The 17664-nt window shown below is 47.4% G+C and overlaps 1 protein-coding gene across 1 annotated transcript in view; it reads right to left on the bottom strand.

Moving 5' to 3' along the window:
- Nucleotides 1–222: 222 nt before the first annotated feature.
- GLRX3 (glutaredoxin 3) overlaps nucleotides 223–17664 on the bottom strand; it is a 32303-nt gene continuing 14861 nt past the window's right edge. Inside the window, exons 3-11 of the mRNA XM_082719699.1 lie at nucleotides 17164–17238; nucleotides 16224–16425; nucleotides 10806–10978; nucleotides 10524–10585; nucleotides 8204–8261; nucleotides 6520–6572; nucleotides 3672–3711; nucleotides 3486–3578; nucleotides 223–462 (exon numbers count right to left, since the gene is read on the bottom strand). Of these exons, the coding sequence (XP_082575825.1) occupies nucleotides 412–462; nucleotides 3486–3578; nucleotides 3672–3711; nucleotides 6520–6572; nucleotides 8204–8261; nucleotides 10524–10585; nucleotides 10806–10978; nucleotides 16224–16425; nucleotides 17164–17238 (807 nt within the window). The 3' untranslated portion in view covers nucleotides 223–411. The remainder of the gene's footprint in view (nucleotides 463–3485; nucleotides 3579–3671; nucleotides 3712–6519; nucleotides 6573–8203; nucleotides 8262–10523; nucleotides 10586–10805; nucleotides 10979–16223; nucleotides 16426–17163; nucleotides 17239–17664) is intronic.

The raw sequence follows: 17664 nt of genomic DNA, 5'->3' as shown, positions 1-17664 counted from the left end.
TCAGCTGAATTTCTCCAAGCTGTAAAGAGATCTTTGGCCATTGAGGGGAGCCACTGGTTTGGTCTATGAGCTATTCTAAATATGACTGTGGATTTCAGACGCCATCACTGCTCCGCATCTTCTGAAGCCTGCCTGCTTCTCAGCTCCTATCAGGTGCCCACAGAGTTGCTGATTACTATATATCTAACATCTATAAAAAAAGACCGCATTTTCACACAAGTATTTTTAATCGGATTTGAAGATGTTTATTGCATCCTGTTTGGTGAAAAACAAACAAAACATACATGTATTTAGCACAAGCTGGTGGGATACACCGAGCCTAACGGGTGAGCAGCGGTCTGAGAACGGAGTGGCGCGCGGCCGGGCTGTGGCGACGGTCTCCCGCAGCGGCCGGCGCCGAGCAGACGCTCCCTAGTTCTCTCCTTTCAGCACCGGCAGCAGCTCACCATTGTCTCTCAGCTCCTAACAACAAAAACAGAAAAGATAGTATGTACGCACAGAGATGAAAACAGAAACCTCTGAACCATCCCAGCCTGTACCCCGATCCGCGAACAAGAAGAAACACTGGGCGGGAATGAAACTCCCGCGCACGGGCACGCCGGAAGCAGGCGCCATGCTGTACACCAGAGCGTACCATCGCGCTACAAAAGGCACTCAAAACCCAAGAGCTCCTTCAGCATGAACGCCGATGACGATCAGAGCAACACAATGACGCCTCCTATTTGAACAACAGCAATAAATACGGGGGACAACCGTGAGTGACGCGCAAGCACGAATGTGGGAGAAAGCAGCAACGTGCTGGTCAAGGCCACGTGACACCTGCAGCCGCACGGGATCATGGTTTCAGGCCAGCCCGGAAAGACCACAGTACTCGGACAAAGTGTACACATAAAGGCCAAAAACCACTAAAAACACATCAACATCCAGAAATAGTTTCTGCTTTCAGATTTAAAATTTGGAACACAGCTATGAAATTGAAAATGTGACAATAAATGGTAATTGAGACTTTCTAGTTTGAGATAAGCACTTAACTTGATGTCAGTATTCAGGTTCTTACTAAGCAACATGAACATCAATCAGTAAAACCACTAAAATCCATTTGACCGCCTCGCTGGTTAAACCGTAACAGGTATGATCCGGTCCTACAAATGCAGACCGTACTCGGCAATATCCTGAGATCTCCCACCACCAGGCCGCTAACAAGCAGGCGTCCTACGGCACTGAAGGAGGAGGCGGCACTTTTCTGAGCGCCAGACCTGGGCCAGGGCAGGGCAGGGGGGGCGGTGGGGAATGGGGAGCACACAGCTCGTGGCAAGGCCCGGCAGCCACAGCTTTCCTGGCTGCCCGAACTTCTGTGGGTCTGTGTCCCCTCATCTCAGGGCACTGTGAGGACGGCCTAGCACAGAGGCAGCGTGGCTAGCACGCGGTGGGACCCTCTTCACCAGCACCGCTGCTACCGGGAGCCGAGCTGGTCTGAACAGTCTCACCGTCTGGGCACATATTCTGCAGCAGGGCACCGAGCACTGACCTGTTAATCAGTGGCCATTTTTCGCAGGACACCAGACTGACCGACTCACGGAATCACGGGGTAGCTCCTTTATCCAGCCCTTCCACAACAAAGGCTCCCGGTGCCCTGAAGGCCAGCCAGAACACACACAAGCGGAACCCACCGACGTCCTGGAACTAGAGGTGAAGGACTGGGCTCTCCAGGAAACCACCACGTGGCAACCTGACCGTCCCCAGCTGTCTTCGCGGGGCACACGTTCCCAGTGTCCCACACTGCCAAATGTGAGTTTTTAGCAGGTGAACAAGAGTCCTCTAACGTCCGGATACACACCTACAGAGAAGTCGCCCATAAAGCTCAGCTTTAGAATTAAATGAGATTTATCAAGCATTATCTTCCCAAGCGTTAACAGTGGCTCAGGCAGAGGCTACAAAACACTCAGATGATACAGGCTCCAGAGTATTTGGGGTTTGAAGACTGTTTGTGTCTTAAACAAATACAAGTACATATAACACAACAGATGCACATGCATTTTTGGTGCTTCTGGGCTACTCAAGAGCTACTCTGTTCAACTTTTTCTTCTCCTCCAGGAATGAGACCCTTTACTAGGAAAACCACCTCACTCAGTGCCTTAAGAAGTGTGAAGTCAAACGAGGACCGCTGCGGCAGAGGGGCTGCGTGGGGAACCCGGCAGGATGAGGGGCCTCGGCGGCGAACGGCTCCTGTGCCAGGGCGGACCAGGCGACCCGGCCCACGGAGCTGACGTCACTGAGCGCTGGGCTGGGTCCTCTCACGTGATGAAAATAGAAGGTAAAACTTACTTGAAAACAGTGCTACTGATCACGTGCTTTCCACTTACAAAGTCAGACCTCTGCCCTCAGAGAGACTCTTCTAACCGGCAAGGCAAGCAGAAGGCCGGCCGGAGCACGGCCGAGGAGGTCTGTGCTCCCGGAGCAGAGCCAGGCTTCCTCCTCAGGCCCCCCGACTCCCGCCCACCGCTACCTTCCCCCACCACCACGATGCCCAGCTGGGGTGGGGGGTTAGAGGACGCAGAGCCGCAGCTCCCCTGTGCCAGCGGAGAAACTGCGCCGGGGAGCACGCAGCTGCCATGGGGCGGGCGTGCCCGGAGGCCAGCCGGGCCCACTGAAGTTCACTGAGAGTTTACGGAAAGCAAACCAAAGGAGTGAGTTAATCATCAAAGATGTATTCTCCAAACATGCTTACAACCTGACAGACCTAACCAGGTTTAAAGCATCTGAGACCAGAGGTGGACAGGAGATGGGCCGCCGTGGTTTCGCCCTGTGCTCTGGGAAACCGGGGCCCTGGCTCTCAGATCTGTCACACAGCCGGCAGGCCAGGCAGCACTGGGAGTCCGGCCTCTGCCCACGGCCTGGTGTGCTCCTCTCCGTCCCCCAAGTGCACACAAGGCGAAATGAAAGACCACGAGAAAATAGTACGATATAAATATAAAAGGACAGAACTTAAGGAGGAGGAGCACAACATCCCTGTAGACAAGAGGGGCCCTGAGCGACACAGAAAACACGCAAGTATGGAACGTGCCAGCAATCCAAAGCAGAGGAGATGAGGAAAGAAAAGCTAAAAACATGGACGACTTAGCAGAGTGGGAGTAAAAATCAGATTTTGAACTTGGCCATAATTAGAACATGTCAGAATGCCAAGTTAGTCTGGCCCTGAGCGGGCAGTCCGTCAGGAGACGGCGGCGGCTGTACAGAAGGCCCCGCGGCAAGGGGATGACCTGACTGGCCCAGGGGAGGGTGAGGATGGTCTGATCCCGCAGGGGCAGGGAAAGAACACGGTACTACAGACACAGAAATGGTAACACCAGGTCAGAGGTGACCGATAGGAGGCCAGGAAGGAAAGCACTCAAGGAAGCCCCACAGCTACCTTTCAGTGTAAAAGGATAATTTTCAAACGCGCCAACATTTCTGTCTTCAGGATACCAGATGAACTCCGAACTTACCTTAACAATATCCAGACCTCCAACAAGCTCCCCTTTCACATACAGCTGAGGGTACGTGGGCCAATTCGAGTAAGTTTTTAACCCCTGCCGAACCTATGGAAACAACAGGAACTCTGAAACCTTACTGTAAGACCCTAATGAGTAAAACTAAGGCAAAGGTCAAGAAACATAAAACATAGAACTTACTTCTTCATCCTCCAATATATCAAATGTCTCATATTCAACACTATAAAAAGGAGAAAACATTTTAAAAGGAAACAGTTTCATTAAACAAAAATTATAAAACCTATTTCATGTTTTAGAAACAGTCAAGAAAAGGAAAGAGTTTTGTTGCTCCTGACATTCACAGGGGACACTGGAAATGACTTTACTCTTCAATCCGTCGGGTACCCCGCAGAACAAGTCAGCCCAAGATACAAATTTATTTGGATTTTTCTCTAGACAGTACTGGGTTAGACAGGGGTCAGCTAACCTTGTCTCAAAAGGCAAGACGGTCAACACACAGGCTCTGTCGGTCAGTCCACTGCAGCCGCTCACTGGGCTGCACCGCACGGGAGCAGCTGGCCAGGGCCGAGGGGAGTGGGCACGGCTGTGTACCAGCAAAACTGTATATGCACGGGTCGGCGACCAGCTGCAGTGTGCCAACCCGCAGGTCAGACTTGTACCCAAAGTCAGTCTGTCCTTAACACCGCATTTCTACCGCCCACCCCGGGGCTGCTGCTTCTGACCTACTAGCAGGTGCTCAGGGAGCAGGAGGGAGCAGCACTGAGGCCCACGGACACCCATGGACACCCACAGCTGGACCAGAGGCTCACTAGCCGGGACAACGACACCGCCAACAGACGCCACCCTACGGAGCTGTGCTTTCCTACGTGAAAATAATCAGACTTCAGCACACAGGTGCTGCTCTCGATACGCAGACACCAGCGAGAACGGTCTGGCTTCACGCCGTATAATGAACACCACTTGTAGAATGAGTGCCAGTCACTGCGTGGAAACCCAAGCACACGTACTCGGCGGGATGTCACCATCAGGTGGTCATGGAATCAGCGGGAGTGTCGCACCGATTCCCACAGGGAGACTGAGAATATGTGCAGTCCCCAAAACCAGACAAAGCAAATGCCACATGTAAAAACTTCGGTTTCCTTAAAACCCAAACCACCTTTCCAGGGAGATCCTGCTCACTTGTAAACAAGTTTCCAAGAAAATGGTCCGTGGTGCAGAAAACAGTCAAAAACAAATAAATAAGATGACACAATAAATCAGCACCAAGTAACAAAATAGGAATGTCTGAAAGAGCAAAATAATTAAAAGAAAAAAAGACCCAGTGGAGGCTGCCCTTCAAGGTGAGCTGAAGGAGGCAGGTGCTAATCTGGACAATGTCATAAAAGTGATGAATTACAGAACCATCTCCGAGGGTCCTAGGAGGTACCGGGCCCGCGTGCGTGTGTGCGTGTGTGTGGTCATAATAGCCAATGCATCTCCTGAAAGTTCTTGTACAGAGATGTGGTGGACACTTGGCACACAGCCCCTCAAGACATGTGTCACTGGGCCAGTGGAGGGAAAGCATCAGAGTGGAGGCGCCGGAACACAAAACCAGGAGCTCGTTCTCCGGCCCCACGGCTCTCAGCGAGATCAGTCTGGTCACACTAAAAAGCCAGAGAGGCTCCCGCCCCGCACATCACCGGTCCGCAGTGGGAGGACTCCATCTCCGAAGAAGCCCCTCTGCTCTGGGGCAGCCGGGCTTGCAAACCCAAACATCAAACAGACCGGGGGGGAGGGTGGTGCAGAAAGCAACGTTCTGGAGGCCCTCCACCAGACACATGGGTCGCCGCGGCCCGGCACTGCGGCACTCTGGCCTCACAGCCTTGTGGAGGGACACCCCGAGGGGACACACCGTCACGAGGGACAGGTGGACTGAGCGTACCATGCCAGGGAGCTATGACAGAGGGAAGACAAAGAAAGCAGGCCACAGACACTGATGACCAGAACCCGGCCCGCCTCTCCAACGTCCACGGGCGGTGCGGAAGGGGCAGGCCGGAGCAAGACAAGACAGCAGACTCTGCTCTGCAGACGGTCACAATCTTCTTGTGAAGAAATCGGTCATCTTGCTTTTTATGCCCCTAGAGTCATATTTGACACATGCTACGCAACTGACTACTTCCAACCCTGCCCATGAAGATCGACGTATTTCAGAGATTACCTCCCCCCATAGCTTACTAGGTTTCGTTAATCTGATTAAAGCTATGGCTAGAATACTTACAATATTAAATAGAAGCTATAGTGAGAAAAGAAATTTTTAAAAAAGCCAAAACATTTGATAAACTCTATAGAACATGAGTGAAACATCTCCAAACAAGTGGTTTTGTTTTTAAGCAGAAAAATCAATGCAGTTTTCTTAACTGTCAGCATGGCCACTGAGCAGATTGAAAAGCATGAACACAGCCATTTAACTTCCCCCACTTCTCAGATGCACCTAACGACCTCCACAGATGCCCCAGCCCTTTCTTAAACTGTTTAGAAATGAGAGTAATTTTAAGGAAAATTAAAAACCTGATACACTTTCCCTAAAATATCTTTACACATGTTAAGGACTTCCTTCTGGGAAAGCAGACAAACAGTAACTTTAATGACCGCCTTCTAAGAAGCTCCTTTATTGACCAACTGGTTGACACTGGCCAGGAAACCCTACTGTGGTCTGTTACATCATTCACAAAACACTGTCACAAAAATAAAGGAAATAGCTACAGACGTAATAACTAAGAGGCATCAGAGGCAGGACTGGAAGGTGGGAATTTCTTTTTTTTTTTTTAAGATCTTATTTATTTGACAGAGAGATCACAAGCAGAGAGACAGGCAGAGAGAAAGGGGGAGCAGGCTCCCCGCTGAGCAGAGAGCCCAATGCGGGACTCGATCCCAGGACCCTGGGATCATGACCTGAGCCAAAGGCAGAGGCTTAACCCGCTGAGCCACCCAGGTGCCCCGAAAAGTTGGAACTTCTTAAACACACCATTTGAAACTAAGATTTACGTACCCAGTACTATTTAGTATTTCCAGAATCTGTTTGCTGAATCCACACTTTGCTTCCTAAATGCAGAAAAAGAAAAAAAAATGAGTAAAGATGTATTACATTTTCTATGCAGCCCACTGGCATGGTCCCATGGTACGTCGGTCACCAGGGTGGCGTGGACACACCCCAGCGCATACAGGCTCTGACCATCGGGGAGGACACGTGTCCTGGAACCTGACAAGCTCTGTGGTCTAACCTTCCTGAGTGGAGCCCTGACGCTCTCCAGTTCGACTCCTTCTCCATTTCACTCTCAACAGACGAGCTCAACTCACCTAGCCTTTCTGCAAGGATGACGATCGTATCTCCCCGCCCTGAACTAGACAGTCAGTCCCGTTTTGTAAAATGTATCTGTATAGAGTACTGACTTTTTTTTTTGAGATTATGGCTCTGCGACATGGCTCCTGTCGGCCCCCAGTCCCTGCAATCGCATGGAGCGGCGAGGCCCCACATAAACTTCTCAACAAATGATTCTGCTTCCAAAGATATCAACACCAGCCAGACTTCCAGAAAACACTGGAGAATTTTGAGAATAAAAATTTGCTTTAAAAAATCACCAAGAAAATATAAAACGGTAACTTTATCCTGGGAAGTATTAACTTCCTCTATTTTGTTTTAATAAAATCAGTAAACCACTCAAAGAATCTAGGTCCTACCCTAGTGACCCCAGGATGCGGAAACCTTTACCACCAGCTTCCCAGTCGCTACCTTCACTGTAACAGTTACACTGACTAGTTACGTTAACTAGTTGTTACGTTAACTCTCACCCTGGCTACCACAACCTCATTCTCAATGACCCCTGAGGCACCCGTCCAGGTACACCGGGGCAGTGACACCCGGGGAAGTTAAGCGGGCCGCCGACACACCTGGGCAGTGCCAGCGCCGCAGGGAACATAAATACGCGTTTCTCGGTTCCGTCAGCCTCGCCTCTCAGGGCTTTAGCCTCCCCAGTTCCGAAACAGACCACACTGTCCCCCTCTGCCCACCTCCGCAACTGGTTGCGAATAAAGGAAGGGAGCAGAGCCCGGGGTCTGGAGATCTCTGTTCCAGTCCAGGTACAAACGATCATCAGTTTTGCTCAAGCTGTTGGTGGGAGTGATCTATCAAACTTGATATTCAAAATGACGCCCAGCCAACATGTATCTTCATCCAAAAAGCTACGGGAACCAACCCACTGTAAACAAGAACTGCCAAACTGCTTCACTCATTCACCAAATGGTGCTGACCACGCACGATGCCATGGGGCTTATATCTCCAGTGCTCACTTCTTCCAGGGTGATCTAGGGCTGTGCACCCCAAGAGCTACAAGGCTCCCTGTACTCCGGAAGTATTGGGACCAAAGAGCCCAATACAGGAGCCCACGGCCTACACGGGTGCTGGGACAGCAGCTAACGGCACCAGGACAGAGTGAACAGTGTTGACCAAGTTTGGCAGCAGAAAGAAATGCGCCCCACTGAGATGCTGACGATGAAGTCAGGCAAAATGTAGATTACTTTATTTGATCTCCATAAGCACCAATTAAGGCCTGGTAACTTCCTGATGCCACTACAGCTTCATTAGCCACAGCTAGGAAAAAAGATTTAAGTGTCCCCTTGTTGCAAATGTTAACATCGAAAGAAATTACAAATAAGACCAGTTTTGAGTTCCTTACCTGTTTGTTTCCTTTCATAAAGAGCATCACAGAAGCTTTATTTGTCAGTACTTTGAGCCTAAAGAGAGAAAATTGATATAAAATGGCTCAGCTCAATTATTAAACACCACTTTTGCTCCGCTTCAGGAGTAACATGCATATCTGAAGGAGAGCAGGATGATAGTTCACAGCTCTGAGTGGCATTAAACAAGCAAATGCACTGACATTTTCCTTTATTTCATTCTCTCCCTGAGCCACCATAAAACACAATATGGCTTTTAAGGCAATGAATGTTCCTTCAAGTTGCAATTCAAGCCCATCAACTCACAGCACTAAAAAAATAATAATAACCAACTCAATAAGGAATTGTTCAAGAAGGGGCCATACACGGAGCCCACCCACCACTTCCAAAACCAGGATCTTGTGTGCTCCCTGCTCCACTGCGAGGCCGCACACAGCTCCACACTCCCCAGCGCCCACGAGGTCACAGCAGCAGGGGAAGTGCCAAGGGCTGCGACACCCAGCAGCAGCAGCGGCTCAAGTCCAGCGCCCCCACCCTCAGTCTGCCGGCTCTCACACCCCGCGCCCTCGCTTGCTGCCAGGAGCGCCCGCTGTCTGTGTCTAGCCTGAGGTCCCGTCCGCCAGCTCAGGACAGTCTGCGGCATGAGAAGGGGCTGCTGAGGACCCTCCGAGCCCCGTGGTGGTCAGGCCACCGGCGCCTCCTCCCACTGGTGCTCTGGGTCACTCGTAGCTCACCCCCTCAGAGAACAAAGTGACCACAAACGAAGCACACAACTCGCTAGCTCACAGCTAGGTCACGATCACTTCGGAGAGAGTACTCTGGGCTGACTCTCCGAAAAGAAGTAAGAAATATGGCGCTGATCACCGCCTGTCACCGACAGTGACACAACCATCGGGATCCAGGAAACCCAACGTGTCCCTCCGTCCCACACGCAGAGACGTCACCAGACCGGAGAGCTCAGGCTCCGGCTCTCTGCGCTCTGGTGGTCCTTCAAGGGATCACTCCGAGTACACCGAAGACACATCCCTGTACAACCTCTCTGTGACTCTGGCTGGTTTAATTTCGGTGTCTGAGCCACAGGACAGACACGGCACGTCAGGAAGAGAGAGCAGGTGTGATGAAGACAGGGACACAATGACAGCAACAGTGTACCCAACAGAGAAGGACAGGCGGGAAGCAGACGCAAGCACACCGCAAGCACAGAGGATGTGGGAGGCTGCAACGCCTCCACGAGCCGCCCAGGGGTACGAAAAAGAACGCAACTAAGGTGCGCGCCTGGGTGACCCAGTCGGTTGAGCATCTGACTCTTGATTTCGCTCAGCTCATGATCTCAGGGTTGTGAGATCGAGCCCCGCATCAGGCTCTGCATTGAGTGTGGAGCCTGCTTGAGATTCTCTCTCCCTTTGCCCCTCCCCCCGAAGAACACAACTCGGGGCGCAGGCCACAAAGGGACTAGGAGCATCACCGTCCTGTCCAAAAGGCGAGAAAGGGTACAAATCATTTGAGAGAATGTGGCACTTACAGGTCAGTTTGACATATATGGGGTACTACTTATTAACCAAGGACAGGTAAGCGAGGTGCTACTATAAACAATTTAGAAATTCTCAAAATGCTCAATAGCAAGGAAATTCCAAGAGGAAGTCTCGCCTTACAGACTCAGGCCCAGACTACGAATGGCTGATACACTGATGTATCTCGAAATAAAATTCTTCTTTGAATCCCTACATTAATTCAAACTTATCACAATAAAGATCCCTTTAAGCCTCCCTACAGGCCAAAGTCCAAAATTTCCATAAGACAAAATCTTTAAAAGCTGATTGAGATCCTTCATAAAACAAAGACCAATTTTACAGCTCCAAAATCTCCTTGAATTCTCAGTGCTCGTGGTTAGAAACGCAGTGTGAAACTCAAGTGTTGACACACGCACCACACGCAAAGCCTGCGCTCCTCACATCGGCACCCTTCGCGCTCAGCGCTCTGACGATGCCACCGGCAGGGACTGCTACCTGAGGACCAGGGCTGCTGGATCCCAGCTCCAAAACACAGAGAAAAACTGAGTTGTTCCACTGAAACAGTGATATTTCCATAAAAACAAAGAATACCCTCCACCTAATCATTAATTTCGTGTAAAAATTTCTCCAGTGCAAATGAGACCGTCCCAAGTTTGCATGACCAATCTGACTGCAAACAACACAATTATGCTTGGCACACAAAAACAAATCCCTGATCTATATGGAAAGAGCAATGCAAAAACCAAGAATTAAGAAATATTTTTAAAGTACTAAATAGTAGACTATTTGAAACTTTTAAAATACTTACCTTTCCTCTAATTTCGGAGCTTTAGGGCAAATTGTATCTAGTTCGTCAGATGCTTCCAGCTCCTGAAATAAACCCAGGTCTAAATTTAAGAAAACGTTCACCACAACAAAAATCTCTTTGTTAACACAGATATCAATCAACTCATCAGAAATACTTCATATACATCCCAGATTCATTTTTGTAAATGCAGAAATTAATTTATATTCTAGATTGATTACTGCACTTAGAAAAGTGATCTCTAAATGAAAATCCGTCACAAAGTACAGACTTCTCAGCTCTAACCTTAATGACATCGAGTCCTCCTATGAGCTCTCCAGAAACATAGAGCTGCGGATAGGTAGGCCAGTTGGAATAGGTTTTGAGGCCCTGACGAACTTCTTCATCTGAGAAGATATCAAAACTGCTAAACTGAATATTATGTTTGTTAAGGATTTCCACCATCTGCTTGCTGAAACCTGCATAGGAAAAAGAAAATCAAGAACTTAGCTTCTTTCTCATACCCGTGATTTCATACTGCTTCACAGCACACACGAGCTACTGACCAGAGTCTGCGTGTCTCACCCATGACTTCATCAGCACGCCTATGCGGCACGTAAGGAGAAAAATGAGTTCCAAAAACCCCTTATCTGACCTTGAACTGTATCACGTGCTCCAGTATGGCTTAGTGTAAAGCACACTTGTGAGTCTAAAAGTCTGTACATATTTATCAATGTTCCTCTTACTCTTAGGCACATTTTTTGTTGGAGGAGAAACAAGTCTAGCCAGAAGGCCCGGGCACCCGCTCCGTCCAGCAGGGAGACGAGCAGCTGGGGCCTGCACCAGCTCCCTCGCTCCCTGCACTTCCCCACCAATCAGAGGACGGAGCCGGATGCCCCAGACCACCCCTCCCAGCTCTGCTGTCTGTGAATCTCTAGGAATCACCACTGGATGGAGGAAAGGCCCCACAGCAGCCATCGTTAGCCACTCATTGTGCACACAGAATGGAAACCCAACTGTTTGGTTTCTAGTGCCTTGTACTAGGTCTGGGTGCCCGGTCCAGCTCTTCTCTGTCTTTTGCCATCTCTAATAGAATATATTAAAAGTCAAGGAGGAATGTGTTCTTTCAGTTGAAACTGGTGCATTGAATTTCAAACCTGTCTTCTCTGTTGTTATATAGGCACTGTCAACAGACTGACACTGTTCTTTCTCATCTGGTACCGTAACCTGACAGTCTCTTTTTTAAAACTATTTACATTCCCTAAAGTATGTAATGTGATTTTTTTTTTACTGCACTGTAGTGACAATCTTATGTTCCATGATTTCATTATACTTTTGTGACACATTTTTGTCCTGTTCTTTTTTGACATCATTTTCTGATTATGACATTAGCACCGGAGAGCGAGAGTGTGAATATCAGTCTTTGTAAATCTATTAGTCTTATCTGAAAAGAGGGTATTTTTCTTTCCATAAGCTAATTCTTCCCAATTGTTTTTCAATACTTTGTATCACGCCTCTCACTTTCCATGCTTCTTTTCAAACACAGTCATAATTCACGAGAAAATCACCTGTTCTTCAGGGGCAAAATTTCTGCAGGATTTCATCAGCCTTTTGAAATAAAATCAAATCATAAAATTCGGTGTAAGATTAATTGCAAAAATGGGCATCACCTGCTGTCATGCAAAAACACTTCTACTCTTAAAACCTGGATGTTTTACTGAGCTCCAGACATTTTTCAGATCTACAGTTTATTGAGATGAAGCACTGGTATTTATTTGTACAGCATATAAGTTGCTGTTCCTCCAACTCAAGTGTTAAGTTCATGTACAGCCTGAAGTAAAACACTGATTCTGAGATTTTTTTCATTCATCTGGGAGTTCATTAGTAAACAGCTAACGGCTGATTGCTGATGGTTATTCTGTTGCCAATATATTAACTCATTTCTACTGTAACTGGCTGCAGAAAAGCTTCATTTTAGCTTCAGGCAATTACATGCAGACTAGAAAGATTGATGGGTAATGTTTCATTTTTAAGGGTTAAAGTAGCAGACTGGAAATGTTATGCTTAAGGATAAAATAGTGAGAAGTCTTCCTACCAATAACACAATATTTACACACTTTTTTTTTTTAAGAAAAATGCACACATGCCATAGAAATATTTGCAAAAGGGAGAACCACGTTTAGCTGCCGCACAACCAGTGCTTCAGTCCACGGTTGTCTGTACTCACAACAGGAGGCATGAACAGTGCACTGACCTCGGCCAGGCCAGCACCGTGCAGTCCCAGTAAAACCCTAAAACCCACTTCTGAACCTACACTGCTGTGTCTGATTGAAAAAGAAAACCCCACTAAGGGGGACTTCTCCTGCAGAAGAAATGTCTGTCCCGTGGTTCCAATGTCCTTTGCTTCGCTCAAAGTCTTGTTGACGGAAACGAACACAAGAACTCCCAAATAGCATCATTAACCGGTGCGCTCGAAGACTTGACATTCTGTTCAAAAACACGGAAATCTCGGTGCTTCTGGAAAATCTGCCTAAAACATGAGCGCCCTCTCTCTCCTGTCCTCCTGAGGAACACAGAATAAGGATGATCTAATTCTTCAACAACAGACACCCTATCAACGCACCAGGCTCATAACACACGAACACACTTTTCTGCCGGTAGAGCCCAAAAGGAAAAGCGATGGAGACAGGGTCGAGCTGAGAGCCAGCGGGCTCCACAGCAGACCCTGAAATGGCTTTCAGGGCTTCCTTGAGAAAAAATTTAATGTTACTCACTAATGGTTTTTGATTAATTGAAAGCAAGGTGAGGGCCAGCTCATCAAAACTCACCACAGCCCTACTCCACAACGGGACCCAAGGGAGTCCTGGGTGCTACCGACAGCAGGGCCTTCCTCAGGAATCTTGTACGAAACATGGAAATAACCAGCCAGGTGCGTCTATGAGCACGAACGGCTGCTGATTCTATAAAGGAGACTCTGGCTACCCTCCGTCTCCGATGTGCCAACACAAGAGCAAACCCCTTCTCCCCTAAGCAGCTCAGAAAGGAAGACGGTGAAAGTCAAGTGTGCCCCTATGTAAGAAAAGCAGCTTGAGATGCAGACAGCTGTGTCGCGGGCACAGAGAAGGGAAAACGGGGCCAGAGACGCGTCAGTGAGGGAAGTGGCAGGGCAGTCACAGCAAAAATCCCTTCTAGCTGATCCTTAAGTAGATATTTTTTTAAAGAATACCTACATTCTAAAAAGATCTGTTTACCCTATGTCACATATTTACTACCTCTGATAGAAGGTACAGAATGATGCTGTTACAGAAATCAGGACATTAGGAAACAGAATCCTGTTAAAAATGTAATTCTAAAAATGATTAAGAATAGGAGTGCCAGGGGGGCTTAGTCAAGTTAGTATCCAACTCGTGATTTGGGCTCTGGTTATGACCTTGGGGTCGTGGCATCCAGTCTGCTGTCGGGCTCTGAGCCCCTCCCTCTGCCAATCAATCAATCTCTCTCTCTCTCTCTCTCCAAAATAGAGAAAATGTTTTTAAGAAATTATAAAGAATAAAACAAGTACTTGTTTGGAATGGAACTGTAACTGGTAAATCATATATATCTAAAAAATTCTTTCAAATTCCCTAATTACATCTTTTATTATCTAAATGTCTATAATACTGTGTTTTTTCAGAGTGTTCTGACATGTTATAAAGCTTCTTTTTTATTCTACCTTATTTATAGTCTTCTAAATGTCAGGCAGTTAATATACAAATGGCTAGAAAAACATTATACATTAAGTCTAATAAAAAGGTAAGCAGGAAAATGACTATCTCTAAGCGTCATTCTAACTTACTTGAATAATCACACAAAACCTGATCTGAAAAGGATCTCCAAGACCGGCTCCAACCCCAACACCAGCGAAGGAAGGACTGAGGGCACAGGGAGGGTTACTGACCGGTACCCACATCACCAGGGCAGGAGCATAAGGTGGTGTTGGGATGCAGCTCACCTGCAGAGACACGGGCCACCTCGCTTCCCACCGCAGCGCCTCCCTGCTGCTTAGCAACCCTTCCCAAGCTGCACTTGAACCACCTGCCTGTCCTCTCAGGCTCTCACTCAGAAAGGTGAGAGAGAAGGCTCCTGTGCCAATCCCAAGAAGAGAGGACTTGATGGGTTTTACTGCAGGCTTACGGGGAAGAACCCGTCCCACGGGCTCATCGGCATCTGACAGCAGTCACCGCGGTTCAGGACGCAAGGAAGGCACTGAATAAAACCCATCACACTCGTGTTGTCAGTTCCTGTTCTCAGGTCACTACAGAAAGTATCAGAAATGTTCTTCCTGCCTGAGAGAAAGTAAACCAGTTGCAACCACTATTAAAAACAAACCAGCACAACAAAGGCCGGCTGTTGCTATCTGGGCTTAATTCTAGTAGAAATGAAGTTTTTCTTTTTCTTTTTTTTTTTTTTAAGATTTTATTTATTTATTCGACAGAGAGAGATCACAAGTAGGCAGAGAGGCAGGCAGAGAGAAAGGAAGGGAAGCAGGCTCCCCGCTGAGCAGAGAGCCCGATGTGGGGCTCGATCCCAGGACCCTGGGATCATGACCTGAGCTGGAGGCAGAGGCTTAACCCCCTGAGCCACCCAGGTGCCCCTAGAAACGAGGTTTTTCAACATATAAATAGCAGGCATTACCTGATATGTAAATAGTAGCAAGGACATTTTTCAAGTAGAACTGAAAGAAAAAGGAACCACTTCTTTACCTTTTTAAGACAGGCCTCAAGATGAAACTTTATTTTTAAAACTAGACTTTCATAATCTAATATGTAATTTGCTAACCATATAGGGAAGAACTTACAATTAAATTTACACTGTAAGCTGGGTTGTTTTTATAAAGTCACACTGGACACGCAGTAATTGGATCCGTAGCACATTCTATTTTACTGCTGAGTATCTTAATAAACTCCCTCCTGTACAGTTGAAACAAACACTCTCAGATTCTCAACAGCACCATCAAAGGGCATTAAATGCTCAATTATGAAGCATAATAACGCTGCACTAGGCATAGTAAAAAGAAAATAACATAAACCCAATACCAGAGGGGTCGAATAAACTCTAAAACTCACTTAAGGACAAAATTACAAGTATATATGTACAGAAAATAAGAGTGACTATAAGCCACAGAATTCAGAATCTTTCCATTATTAGCACCTATAAGCAACAGGTGAACGCTGCAGTCACATAATTCGACTCTGGGACAAGAAGGAAGGTAAAAGCACAGGGGAGACAGGAACGCCACCAAACTTCTACATATTTTCAAACTGCTGAATCTGGATGACACGAGTCGAGAGAGACTGCTAAGAAAGCTAGGAAACTGTTAATAGCAAAATGAACTGAGCAGACAAAAGGCCCATTCAGGTGACAGCAACGTGGTGGCTGGAACCTAATCCCAACTCCGCTCCAAGGTGACCTGAACGGCCTCCCCCTCTTCAGGTATTTATGTAAATAAAACAAAAATCTTCAATCAGATGATTTCTAAGATGCCTCTGGGTTCCAGCATTCTCTGTGTCTGCTGCACACGAACTCTCACCACCACACGACAGAACGCCAGTGGGAATTACAACTCTCCGGAGGCACCTCAGCACAGGTGTAAGAGCGACGGACAGAACAGAGATGGGCACCTGGCCGCGCCCCCACTCGTAAAGCACCCGTTCAGTGTGTGTCCTTGGAAAAGCAGCTTCTTACCACAGCGCGGCTCCTGTGGAGTTCCTTTCATAAACAACATGCAAGGGGCGGCGTGAGTTAACTTCTTCAGGCGAAGGCTGAGATCTTCTCTAGGGTGCTCGTTACCACTGGGTGGGAAGGAGCCGCTAGATGCATGTCGCTGAACTTTTTTGGTCAACTCAGGGGCATGCGCACCATCTAACCGGTCAATTTTCTGAGAATTCTGAAGTTAAAAAAGTCGTTTAGAATATGTGTGGCAATCTTTCATCATCCCTTTTACGATCCAAAATTTTAACAAGTATGAACTCACAGCTCTAGCCAATTTGTAAAGGCGTCAAAGCTATTATTAGATATGTCTTTTAAAACCTGATTACCAACTGTCAGATGCATCTCAATTTTAGAGATACATAATTGTCTTCTGTTTTCTCTTTTTGTAAACATAACTAGGAGAACATCACTACGCCTCAAACTCAAACCGGATCAGAGTGTGACCTAAAACAGAAGAGTTCCCCTCCCTCACTGGGACAAGTCTATCACTGGGTATAAATGCGGTACTGGGGGGGGACGTGGTAACACTCCGGGGTGCCCTAAAGCACAGCTGTGCACCTGCTTCCTAAGAGAGTCATTAATCAAACCAGGACCAGCCAGATGTTCCATTACGCCCAGGCACACGCCCTAATCAACCAACTTTTACGCAATTCAGGGAACATTCGGAGTCTACAGTCAAGTATCTGGATTGTTGTCCAGAACCCCCAACTCTGACTGCCCGTGTCACTTCTTCAGGATCCCCAGGCCAAGCTTCGGCGTCAGTGCAAACACACAGAGACTATGAGAAGACAGGGCACAGCGAGGAACAACTAAGTGCTGAGTGTTCAGGGATCGGGGAGAGGGAAAAGGGGCCAAGACAGAGCCCCGTGGCCCACGACAGATGCAGGATCTCTTGTGCCATCTTTATCCTTACCTTGAAAAACAGAAAGGTGGGAACAGAACTAATTTCATATTTTTCAGATACTTCAGGAACAGCTTCAGCTTCCAACTTTAAAATAAAAGAATTTAAAGCTTGATTATAAAAAGGTCCTTTTTTTACGACTTCAATATGTAAATCAGCTTCACATGCATCATCCCTTCAAGTTGTTGATGTTTTTAAAGAGGAGGGGAGGAAAGTTTATGACACATTTACATTTAAATGAGACTCACTGGGCCTGCGTGTCATCACTGAGTCTGCAGTGTCAGAACAGGTTCAGAGGTTTTTATTTTGTTGCACATTTCAAAAGATGCCTGGAGGCTGTGAATAAAATTTTTGGTGCACTAGTGACCTAGTAAATTCTCAATCATATGCAGCTACTACTATATTGGAATCCATAAATCACTGACCCCAGTTATGTCATGATTACAGCGCTTATTTTCTGCCCACAGCAATTCTTGCTGTTTGCTCTATTGACTGATTTCAAGAGGCAGTACA

This window comes from Mustela nivalis, assembly GCF_964662115.1.
Source record: "Mustela nivalis genome assembly, chromosome: 2".
Classification (NCBI taxonomy): Eukaryota; Metazoa; Chordata; class Mammalia; order Carnivora; family Mustelidae; genus Mustela; species Mustela nivalis.
Note: the sequence above shows the minus strand (reverse complement) of the source record. Positions and strands in the feature narration are given on the sequence as shown.